Source organism: Marmota monax, unplaced genomic scaffold, assembly GCF_021218885.2.
Source record: "Marmota monax isolate L192 unplaced genomic scaffold, Marmota_monax_Labrador192_F-V1.1 WCK01_AAM20220418_F8-fsc00220, whole genome shotgun sequence".
NCBI classification, from domain to species: domain Eukaryota; kingdom Metazoa; phylum Chordata; class Mammalia; order Rodentia; family Sciuridae; genus Marmota; species Marmota monax.
The window spans coordinates 1,643,170-1,655,341 of NW_026693909.1; the positions used below are offsets into that span (position 1 = coordinate 1,643,170).

At 61.0% G+C, this 12,172-nt stretch overlaps 1 protein-coding gene across 6 annotated transcripts in view; it reads right to left on the reverse strand.

Moving 5' to 3' along the window:
• Baiap2 (BAR/IMD domain containing adaptor protein 2) overlaps nt 1–12,172 on the reverse strand; it is a 65,423-nt gene that overhangs the window by 9,723 nt on the left and 43,528 nt on the right. For all 6 annotated transcript variants that reach the window (XR_006855915.2, XR_009228522.1, XR_006855913.2 and 3 more), the window contains exons 7-11: nt 4,698–4,850; nt 2,068–2,292; nt 1,670–1,871; nt 1,158–1,359; nt 113–181 (exon numbers count right to left, since the gene is read on the reverse strand). Coding sequence is in view for 3 of the 6 variants with exons in the window: in XM_046463347.2 (XP_046319303.1) it covers nt 113–181; nt 1,158–1,359; nt 1,670–1,871; nt 2,068–2,292; nt 4,698–4,850 (851 nt within the window). In the remaining 3 variants the exon portion in view is untranslated. The remainder of the gene's footprint in view (nt 1–112; nt 182–1,157; nt 1,360–1,669; nt 1,872–2,067; nt 2,293–4,697; nt 4,851–12,172) is intronic.

Consider the following 12,172-nt stretch of genomic DNA (forward strand, 5'->3'; position numbering starts at 1 on the left):
ACCTGTGATGGCAGAGGAGCGGGGCCCAGCCGCGCTCCGTGTGCTCCCACCACAGCACTCTCCAGGGCTGAAGACCAGGCGCCCCCATCTGCGGCCAGGGTGGCATGCTCACCTCATATGCAACCTGTCACTGCCGTCACTGTCCAGGACCCGGGTGTAAGAAAAGGGAAACCAGCCCCGCCTGGAAGAGAAGCCCCGGTGAGAGGATTCCCCGCTGCACCGTAGGTCTTCAGGCCAGCAAATGAGTGGCCTTCCAGCCTCTGCCAATCACCATCAGACTCCAAATCCCACCCATCTCCCAGCCTGGCTCTGCCGGCTGTACCCTGGTCCCCCGGCCCACGCTGGATCCACACTCAGCCCTGAGGGCAAGATAGCTCTATGTCCCTCTCTGACGGAGCCATGGCCTAGCTGCCACCACCACAGGCTGGGCAGGGTCCCTGTGGCGTCCCAGGCACAGCTGTGCGCCATCTGCCACATAGCCCCTTGCCAAGGCTCCAAAGCCAGAGAAGCCGCTGGAAGAGGAAGATGGGACCTCCTGTCCTCAGAGACCCCTCTCCTGGGCCATGGTTGCCCTTGAGCCAGAGCAGTGCCAGGACATCAGACCACCTCAGCTGTCTTGCCTCTTGCTATGACACACCTGGACAAAAGAGGCCCTGGGACAGGAGCCCCTAGGTGCAGCAAGAGTGGCATGTTGGCACAGGCTCTCTGCAAACAGGCATTATCTGTGATGGTACAGCCCGCAGGACATGGTACCACCACTGAGGCCAGGCCAGAGACGCAGGAGCACAAAGGCTGGGGGTCTCAGGCTGGACACGTCCCGCTCTGTCACCTGCCTGGGAGACCACAGGCCTTGCCACCGGGAAGCTAGGAGTGCTACAGAATATATGCATGCAGAACACCACTCAGCATGCCAAACTGAGTGGCAAGGAAAGATGCTGCAGTGGCAGAGGGGACTGTCAATGAAGAAAGCTGTGAAGGCTGCTGCCCCACGTGGGCAGGCCCCCGGGTTCACCTCATCCTAGGGGGGCCTAAGACCTGGGCCATCCGTCCGTCCCAACAGAGAACCAGCACTGTGAGCACATCTGAGCCGCAGTGTCCCTGTGCTCACCAAGGCACCAGGGTGCCTGGAACCCCCTCTCGCGCCCCTGGATACTCACATCTTGGTCTTCTCACTCTCGCCGTAGTGCCAGCCGTCGCGGGCCTCAGGCACCAGCAGGGTGATGAGATCGCCCTCCTTGAAGCTCAGCAGTGTGCTGTTGTCCCCAGCCGCGTGGGAGAAGATGGCTTTAACCCGCATGCGGCCATTGCGCTCCAGGCCGGCTGCCATGGAGCTGGAGCGTGGGAGAGTCTTGTTCTCAGCTGTTGGGACAATGGGGGCCGGTGTGAGGGGCTATCCATGGCAGAGGGAGCCTGTGGCATTAGCCAGGGTGCCTGAATGCCCTGGGCAGATGTGAGGTGCTACCGTGGCTGAAGGAAGCCCTCCTGAGCCCAGGGGCAGGGCTCTGCCTCCCTGCACACACGGCACTCCCAGCCTGATGTGTACTGCAGGGCCACGCTCGGTAAGCCCCTGCAAGCACGTGCACAGGCCTCTGACAGCTCAAGGCTCAGGGCCTCCCAGGCCTGCCCCTCTCCTGGGCAGGGTCCCCGCCCAGCACCCTTGGGGCCTTACTGGTGGCGTAGCTGTTCTTCGGGGCCACGCTCTTGCGCACGGGGAGTGTGTTGGAGTAGGAGTCGCTGAGCTTGCTCTGCGACTGTGGGGGAGACAGGGGCTTGGCCTGAGCAGCCTTGCGGTCAGCCCAGGGGCTGTAGTCCTCGCTGTCTGGGCCTGTGACACCATTCATGATGGGTGCATTCTCCTGGGCAGACATCCGCTGGAGAGAACAGGAGGCAGGGGTGAGGCGTTATGGGGCCAGATGAGATAGCCCTTTGTGTCCCATGGGGAGTCCTGGGCTTGGCACACTGGGGTGTCCCTCAGAGAAGGGGCAGCCACCCAAGCACAGGGGGGCAGCCACCCAAGCACAGGGGCCCACCCCCATGTCCGTACACTCCAGGAGGTCCAGGACTCACCCCCACAAATGGGGCCAGTTCAGGGGGCACCGGCAGGGGCTTGGCCCCAGGAATGGGGTCCGAGATGACCAGGTTAGACTTGGAGGCTGACAGGGCGCTGGGGAGGATGGAGCCGTTGCTGCTAGCCATTTGCTGCATCAGCTGGACGGCACGGTCTGGGATCTTGTTGGGGTCAGCACAGGCCTGCTGCCACAGCGGCAGCTTCTGGGCCAACAGGTCCTTGCCCTGAAGTGGAAGAAACAGGACGAGGAGGAACTCAGGCAGCCACAGGCTCCTTGTGGAGGGCAGAGCCCAGAGGCACTGAGCACCATCACACCACACGTGGTCTCCTTGCTGGCACCGACGGCTGCTCTTCATCAGGTGCCCCAGAGGAGAGACAGGTCACCCGTGAAACATGGCCTTGTACGAAAAGGTCTACCATGGGCTGAGGTGTGGCTCAGTGGCAGAGTGCTCGCATGGCACCTGTGAGGTACTGGGTTCCATCCTCAGCACCACATAAAAAGAAATAAATAAAATGAAGGTACTGTGTCCAACTACAACTAAAAAGAAGTGGTTGGGGGGCTACCCAGCCGGGGCCTGGAGCACTATCACAAGCTGTGAAGGTGGGGAGCTTCAGGGTGAGAACCAACTGAGGCTAAATCCTGGGGAGACTCCCAGGGGCCTGGAGCAAGAAGTGGGCAGGGGGTTCACACAGCCGCCCCAGGACACGCGGCTCCTTCGTGGGCAGACCACGTGCCACTGGGGAAAGAACCACCAAGAGGCAGGAGAGGAAGCTGACTGGGGGGAGGGAGGGCCCAGTCTGGCCAGGCCTGGCTGCTGGAACTGAAGGAGAGGACAGTACTGGGGCTCACTGCTCCTGTTCCCTCCCGGGGCCAGAGCCTGGCTCTGCCTCTGAAGGACACGGGTCTGCCTGGGATATGCCTGTGGGCATGAGCACAGAGGGTGGACGCCGGGCAGGTCAGCCACAGGTGTTAAGCTAAGGTCTCCTTTAGGGAGTCCTGTGTCTGGACCTCCAAGGGTCTGGAGCAGGCCTCCAGGCTGCTGGCCCAGGCAGAGTTCTGCTCTCCCTCCCTGATCCTCACAGGGCCTGGCCCCCACTAGAGGGCGCAGGCCACGGCCACTGTCGCCCTGCAAGCACCACATAGCCCAGCTTGGCTCTGAGGCTGAGGCAGGGCAACCAGAGGCAAGTGGGAGGAGGCATGGCCAGCAGTGTCCCCACCCCCTCCAGGGGTACAGATGCCACCTGTCCACAGCTGGAGCAGACCTAGGCAAGCGAGGATAGAAACCTCTGGAGGGAGTGGCATTTGTGTCCTTGAGGCCCCAGGCTACGGGGGCTAACGACATGGCTCTAGATGGTGTGTGTGTGCAAGCGTGTGATGGGCAGTGCACGTGTTGGTGTTCACTTGCGGCCCCCTTGGCATCTCCTTCACTTAGGGAACACAAGCAGGGTCTCCCCGGTGGGCTCAGCTGCCCAACAGGTCTTCTAAACTCTTGGAATGTTCCAGGGACATAATCTGAGTCCATCTCAGCTCTTGCAGGGGACTATGGGTGAACCAGGTCCCCGGGAAGTCTGGTGCCTAGGCCTGACTCCCCTGGGGGATGCATCAGCCCTCCAGCCCTGTCCTTCAACCCCAGGTCATCCAAGGAGGAAGCCTACTGCAGCCCCTGAGGAAATCCATCCTTAGAGAACCCTCTAGCCGTTTCTGTTCAGCAAGGCTGGACTGGAGCCTAGGACTCAGAGCCTCCCAGGGAGAATCTCCCCACCCCTCAAGGAGCTGCGGAGTGTGGCCTAGTGGAAACAGGAGGGTGTGAGCCACAGGCAGTATGGGGCCTGGGAAGGAAGCAGGACACAGCATACCCAAGTCCCATCAGGACACCCCGTGGCTTGAGGGAAGAGAACAGGAGAGGTGAGGAGCCCTCTCAGAAGGACCATGTGACAGGTCCGACTCCCTATAGTAGTGTGAAGCAGGGGCGAGGCTACGAGCAGGGACCTGGGTGCAGCTGGGCAGGGCTCAAGACGGCTCAGGGAGAAAGGCACGGGCAGGTCTGGGTGGGTGACCAAGCCATGGCAGCTACTAGACATGGCCAGAAAGGCCCGGGGGTTTGTGGCATGGTCTTGGATGGCCAGGACCCCCGGCCAGAGTCAGGGAGCCTTCCACACTGCAGGGGGCAGGGCCACAGGCCCAGAGACCATTCCCAGTTCAGTTAGAGGGGCCCCCAGGGTCAGAGGTGAAGGCACAGAGCCCATGCTGCAGGGTGGCCAAGCAGAGACCCCCCACCCCACTGGGGAGTACTGTGGGCCACTGTCCAGTCTGCCACCAGCCCATGTCTCACCAAGAATGTTCTAGAAAGCCCCCAAAACGCATCCTCGAGCCCTCCTTAGTACCTGAGCTCTTGAAAAGCACCCAGCAATTTCTAATGTAGGTCTTCAAAATGTCCATATCCTTTGATCTGGTAATTCTCCCTCTAGAACTCTGTCCCCAGGAGAACAGGAGCGTGCAGGGATATTCTAACTCAGTATCACTGGACCACAGCTGGAGACACAACACTCCTCGACACGGCCCTATTTAGTTCACGTCCACCAGTGGCCCAGCCACAAGCAAGCAGAGCTGGAGGCCCAGACCGCTCACCTTGGAGTGGTAGGCGGCAGAGTTCTTGGCCACGGCACACTGCTTCTCCACCAGGAAGCAGAACCTCCTCCGCTCCTCTGTGAGCGCCATCTTGTAGCCATCAGACACGTAGTTCTCCAGCTCGCCCTGCTTGCTGCTGATGGCGTCGATGTACTGGGGGCATAAAGGAGAGAGGGCTGAGCCAGTGAGAACTCACGGTGGGCTGAATCCAGGCAGCCCCACGATGTAAAGGACAGGTCCTGTTCCCGCAAAGTGGAAGCTGAAATAGCTCGGCGTCAGGGCCACTCAGGACAACCGATGACCCCGTCCCCTGCAGCCACTCCTGGCATGCCTCTTCATGCCAACAGTGTGACCAAGGGTCCTGCCTCCTGCAGGGGACCCAGGCGGAGGGGTTCGGCTCGTCTCCTTGAGCCACATCTTGCGTATGAGTGGCAGGCCAGCCTCTTTGTGTGGCCTTGGCCATGGCACAGAAACGCACATGTGGAGCCACCCAGCATCCCAGCCCACAGCCATGGGGCTGCTGCTTTGTCCTCCTGCATCAGTCAGTGTTCCTCGAGCAGGAGGTGAGGACATCTGCAGTTAGGGGACACCAGGCAGCCTGCTGTGGGTGGGAAGACGCTCTGAGGCTCTTCTCCCACCAGGCCCCACCTGAGCAGGCCAGGAGCGGGGACAGAGAAGCCCTGGTGGCCTGTTCTGCCAAAAACCACATGGGAGAGAGTGAGAAGCCAGCCGTGGGGAGGAGAGAGAGGTTGCTGAGAGGAGTGAGAAACAGCGGGGGACAGGCAGGCCTTCCGACCTGAGCCCTGACAGGACACGTGCTCAAGAACAGGACGCATGTGGTTGCAGGGCCCTAACAGGGGAGGACGCCACCCATGACCTTGACCTTTCAGTTCAGTGTTACCCAGATGCCTACCCCTGGTGCCTCCTCCGGAGAGGCTGGGAATGTGTCCTGACATGGTGGCTTGGAAAACCCCTCAGCCTCAGAGGTGCTCTGGGCTCAGGAAAGACAGGTGGTGAAGCCACACCACAGAACCCACAGGAGCCAGCAGCACCCCCACCCCAATCCAAAGACCCAGCCCTCCGTACGCCCCAGTGGCTATGAATGTGGCTCCAACTACCAACACCTGTCCTGCCCCAGCTGTTGTGTTTCCTGGGGGACCGGTAATGCAGCTAGGAAGAGTGCTTGACAAAAAAACACCCCGACCCCAAGTTGAACCTCACCCAACCAGCCTCCAAGACCCCAAGGCTGCACACACCAGGACGAAGGGTCTCCCAAAAAAATGTGAGCAGTCGATTCAGAGAGACGGTCCAACAGGGGCTGGGGGTGTGGGCAGGCCAGTCTCTCACTTGAAGAAGGTTCTGGAGGTGGGTGCAGGGATGGTCAGTGTCAGTAAGAAGGTGCTTCACGGCCCTGAACTGTACGCTTAAGAGTGATAAGGGATGTATATTCCATTATAATTTTTTAGAAAAATAGTTATCAATGGACCTTTATTTGTTTATATGTGGTGCTAAGAACAGAACCCAGTGCCCCACACATGCCAGGCAAGTGCTCTACCATGAGCTGCAACCCCAGCCCTGCATTACAATTTTAAACAATCTTAAAAACCAGTACAAGCAAACCCACCCCAGAGAGGCCACTGGGCACACAGTGCAGGGCACTGTCAGGGCAGGATCTGGGGGGAAAGCCACGAAAGGAAGGAGCACAGGGGCCAGCAGGGGGCACTGAACCCAGGCCCCAGCCCTGTAGGCGCTTTCCCGGAGGAAGTGACAGGCACCCAGCCCCAGGGCTCTCTACCTCAGTCCCTTGGGGAGGAGTGCATCCACCTCTCCGACTTCTCTGCTATCCCTTCCATGACCTGGTTGGCAGGGATGTGCCCGAGGCCTGGTAGTGTGCGGCACTAGCACAGGGGCCATGGCTGACCTCCTGCAGTTCCTAATCCAACAATCTAAAGCGACCACTTCAGTCTCCTGGAGCTCAACCTGGCCTTATGTCAAGTGTCTTCGGTGTGCCAGGTCCTTAGGGGCTGGGGGAATTAATGAAGACAGCAGAAATTTCCAGCAAGAAACACAACAGGCCTGTGGGTGGAGGTCAGGGTCTCTAAAGCCCCTGAGGTGGGTGCCCAGACCCCTCCCCTCCCACTCAGGCTTCCAGAGTGCCTGTCTCACCTCACCTCCTACGACCACCCCACTGGAGCCGGCACGCTGCCCACCCGACAGCTGCCTACCCCTGCTCCAGGGCCTGACCAGGCCTAGAGCTGCCCAGTGGCTTCTGCAGCATCACTTCCTGTCCTCCAGCAGGGGGCAGGCCCCGCCACGAGGGGCGCCTCCCGTCTGACTCACAGCCTTGCCTCATGTTGACTCAGCGTGGGTGGGCAGCGGAGCCCGTGGGCGAGGGGATCCAAGAGCAGGCTGTTCCCTTGGCGCCTCTCCACACACGGCTCAGCTTGGGGGTGGGGAGGAGCCCAGCTGGGTGTGGGCCTGTCCCCAACATGGCCACCAAGGCACACTTCTGACTGCCAGCGTGAGCGGGACAATGTGTCCCAAGGTCCAGGCCTGCCCAGGGCTGACACTGAACACAGACCCCTGCACTGAGCACAGCCCTCCCCTCTGGAGGGCAACTGAAAGGGCCTAAAGTGGCTGCCTCATCACCTCCACCACCAAATCCAGGCCACATCCCAAGGAACAGGCTGTGGTCCTCCCAAGTGGCCGCAGGGCCTGCCAGTTGGGACACAGGCTGGCAGGCGGGAAGCAAGATGCCTGGACGCCAAGTGAGGGCCTGGGGCCTGATCAAGCCGCTGCCTCTGGCTACGCAACACACGGGATCAGCACCTCCTACCCCTGCTCCAGAGCCTCTATGCACGCAGAGGCACCCTCTCCAGGCAGCAGGAGAACAGCACCCCAGGGGTGGCCCAGGACTCCAGGAGCCACAGAGGAGGGTGCCCAGGTCAGCCCAGGTCCTTTCCCAAGCTTCAAGTAGAGGAGCCTGGACAGGGAGAGGTACACACCAGCACCAGCCTGTTGCCACCTGGAAGATCCACTTGCCCCGCCCCATGAAAAGTCTGTTGGGGACTTTCATGTTTCAACCTGGCCACAAAGAGGGCACCTGCCCTGGTTCTGAACTCACACCACAGAGCCGCCTGGCTTGACAGGCAGCTCTTAAGTGGACAGCTCGGGAGTGTACAAGGTTCCCAAGGGAGAGGATGGGAATCCCAACGCGATCTGTCCTCAAGCTACCATGTACCCCTCCAGTCCCGGAGACTGCTCTACTCGTAGCCAGGCCTGGAGGACGGTTGCACCCAAAGCCCAGGCCAGAGGCAGGTCGGCATGAGACCCAGAGCCCTGGAGGGCAGCTGAGGTGCGAGCGAAAGGAAAAGCCGGGAGAGGACGCCAGCGCCGTGCCCCACGCCCTCGCGTCCAGCGAGCCACTGTCTACGGGGACTCTGGAGAAGGAAGGGCACTGCTTGGAATGGTTACCCCAGCACAGAGGACTAAGCCAGGACACGAGGCCCCTGGGTCCTTCGCCCCAGGAACAGCACCTTCCAAGCCAAGGCCCCGGAGCCGGCCCGCTGCCCACCCGACAGCTGGTTTCTGGGTTTGTAGGCTGGTGCTGCCCCTGCACAGCAGCCCTCGACTCCCTGTGTGCACACAGGCACTGGCCTCATTAGCAGGGTCTGGCAGTCTGTGGTGTCGGGAGGGACTGGTGCTTATTTTTGAGATTTCCACCTACTCAGGAGCCTGAGAAGGGCTGGAGCCACACAGGTCACAACCAGGAGCTCAGGAAGGGGAGACAGCAAGCAGCACTGTGGTGGGGGCTGCAGGAGCTCCAATACTGCCCATGGATCCCACTGCCTAGGGGAGTAGTCCCTGAGCCACCTGCCCAGGGCCAGCTAGGAGGGTCACAAGGACATGGGGCAGTTGCCTGCTTCAGCCTCCTGTGAGTAGTCAGCTGCTCTGGGGCCCTGACATGGCACCTGGGCTGCAGCATAGTTAGGCCCGCGAGCAACGCTCCGCGCTCCTGTCTAGAACAGCCAACTCTCCTGACCTCCTTTTCCAGGCTACCTCGTCATGGAGGTCACCACTTTGCTGGGAAGATCCTGGAAATCTAGGCCAGGGAAGAAGTGTGGCCTCCTGAGGAGGGCAGGGAGAGGAAGGAGGCAGCGGCCACCAAGGGGCTCCCAGCTGCTCTGCCCCAAGGCCATGCCCTGTGTGTGGAGTGCCCGTCTCCTGGACCGTGCACATAACAGAACACAGCCTGGGCCTGCCGTGCTCATGGTTCAGCCACTTAAAATGGCAGGAGCCCGTCCCTCAGAGGCCAGGTCTCCCAGTCCCCTCCCTGCTGCTCCTGGCTGAGCTGGGTGCTATGGTGACAGCACTGCAGAAACGCCCAGCTGAAAGCACCAAGACCACGGTGCGCGCCCACTTAGTCACCCGGGCACAGCAGCCCTGTAATCCCGGAAGACAGAAGGGATCGGAATGTGCACCCTCTTCTCGCAGAGCGCGCGGTGACTCAGACGGGGGAAGGGCATTCTGGAAAACTCTGAAGCCTTGTGGTTCACCTTATCTGAAGCTGTGGCGGCCTCACCCCATTTCTCCAATTCCTGGGCTGCCCCTGAAGGCCTCCTGCAGCTCACGGGCATCACCCAGGGCACAGCGGCTCCAGCGTGGAGTCACTGGGGGCCTGCTCTGCCGCCAAGGGCTCCCCTGTTCTGAAAGGGCCTGCACTCAGGTCAGTGTGTGATGCTGGAGTACTGGGCCACAGGCAGCAGCGCGGCAGGCGGCTCCAAGGGCTGCAGGCGCTCAGCTCAGCCCACACGGCTCAGGGCCACACAGACAGGGCTGAGCAGGGGGCCGTGCTCCTGAGTGCAGGCTGGCAGTGGAAGGGCTGGCCATTCCACTCTGTAACATTGTTGAGGGCCAGAAATCTAATCTCTGAGTCATCTGGGACAGGTGGGTTAGAGGAGGCCATGGGGGCAAGACCCCCACGATGGTACCAGTGGTTAGAGGAGAGCTGGCACACTGGCTCCACCTGACGCCACAGCAAGGCCTCATCCAGTGCCAGTGCTGGGCTCTTGGACTTTCCAGCCTTCAGAACCGGGAGTTAAACAAATCCCCATTCTTTCAATTACCTGGCCTCAGGTGTTCAGTTATAGCAACAGAAAGCCGACTCAGGCAAACGTGTTACGGGAACACAAGAGGTGAGAGCACAGCGCCGTTGGCAGACCTCAGGGGCCCACAAGCTCTGCGGTCCCCATGTCCCTGGGGAAGCATCCAGAACTTTATCAGACCACAAGGGATATTCAGGAGCAGCAGGTCCCAATCGCCACCCCCCATGCTGTCCCAGACACACAATGCCAAGACACCCCGCCCAGCACCGCACACGCCCAGAGCCATAGGAGGGAGCACGGCCTCCTGTCCACACCTGCAACACACTGCCAGGCCTGAGGCTCACAGACCAAGGTGTCCCTAAGGGCCAGGTGAGGCGTGGCTCCAATGTGCACGTGGCCCGGCCCTGAGAGAAGCAGAGTGCTCCCTCCCTGGCTGCCTAGTCCTCCAGGAGATCAGGGTGGTCTGTGGTTTCTCACACTCTATTTCTCTCCAGCAAGGACCCCAGGCCACAGGCGATCTTACTCCACACAAGGGTGGCTCCTACCTCCTCACAGCGAGTGACTGTCCAGACTGCTCTGCAGAGACGGTCCTGCTGTGGAGTAGGCTGCCCCATCACTCTTGCCGCGGGCCCAGCCTCCACTACCATCTCAGAAGATCGCATCTCATCTTTGCTTTGTTAATTACACACCCCTTTAAATAGAGCAAGTCTCTCTCTCAGACCACAATCAGGGAGGAGTTTGGGCCTAAAGCACAAAAATCCAGTACAGGGGACACAATTGAGGACCCTGGAGGAGCCCAAGTCATCTGACCAGCTCCCATGTCCTGGCAAACAGGGGAGGGGACAGTTTTCCAGGACCCAGGGACCCCCACCCCAACAGCCTCTAGGGCAGGCATCCCACCCTGGACATGGGACCACTCCCTGGCTCTCACATGGCCAGTGGCAAGTGCTGTACCTGCCTACCCTTTCCACACTGTCTTGGAGGGGACAGTGAAGACTGGCCTAGGCAGGGAACCTGGTACCCTTACCGCAACAGCATCCTCCACCTCAGCCCAGGAAGGCCCCAGTGGGTGGGGTGGGGCAGGTCCCTACGAGCACCAGAAGCTCCAGGGACTGGGATGCCCAGGAAGCCCACCGGGTGGGTCAAGCAGGGCTGTCCCAGGGCCTGTGCGCCCTGGGCTCAGCTGCAGGCCAGCTGATACCTCAGGTCATTCCAAGCAGGGTCAGGCCACCCCATGCCTGCTTCTGGCTCGTCCATCTCCCTAGGCTCCCATGTGGCTCGGGGGCCCAACGTGGGGTCTTAGCTGCCCTTCCCTCAGTGCCCAGAGCCTGCCATGGATGAGGGAGGACAGGCCCTACTGCACCACACCCCAGGGCACACTGCGAGGCGGCGTGACTGCAGACTCCCTACAGCCACAGTGCCCTCGGCCTGGCTGGGGGTGTCACCTCACCCAGCGGCTGCTACCTGTGCTCAGGTCCATTTGCAAGAGAGCCAGGCTGGGGGAGGGATCAAACGGGATAGAAACATACTCAGGAGAAATCTGACCCTGAAAGCTCTGCAGGGGGACCTGCACCAGAGGCCTGGCTCCTCCTGGTGCAGGCTCCCCAAATGCTGGGAGGGGGACCCTGCTGAAGGGGAGGCAGAATGGGAGCCCTGGAGACACTGGCCAGGTGGGGACTGTCAGCCTGCCAGAGGCACTCAGGGGCTCTGAGAACAGTGGGGCAGTGTAACATCCCTGAGGGAGACACAGGCTGGCCAGGTGAGGAAGGGGCTCTGGAGAGGTAGGGTGGGTTACAGGCGGTCAGGGAGGAGAAGGGGAGACCATGGGTGCAGGTGTGACCTGCCCTATCCCATGGTGGGCTTCCCCAAAGCTGACACTACCCACCAGAAGGACCCTGCCTGCACCAGACTAGCCTGGCCACCAGTCCTGAAGAGAACCAGACACTCCCTTCTCCCACCTGGGCTGCAGCTGGTGTCCAGGGAGATCCTTAGCCCCATGGCCAGCCTGAGTCATGGCCCCTCTCGTCCTGCCCTGGATCCATCTGCAGGTGGGACACAAGCACACCCCTTCTCCATCCCAAGAGAAGGCACCTTCTCCACCCCAAGAGAAGGCACAGACTGGGCTCACTCTGAGGCCTGTTCTGTCACTTCCAACCTACTGGACACAGAGTGTCCTTCGCCCTTTGGGGTCCACCATGCCCCAGGAGAGTGCCCCATGCTCCACGTGGTCAGGCTCCTCCCTCAGCCTGGATGGCTGGCCTGGTAGTGATGGAGTAGCCGGGGAGTGAAGCCCGGGGTGGGGCAGGGTGACCGCAGGCTGTGGGTGTCTTGCTCACGCCCTCCTCTTATGTAAAACTCTCCTGTCCCAGT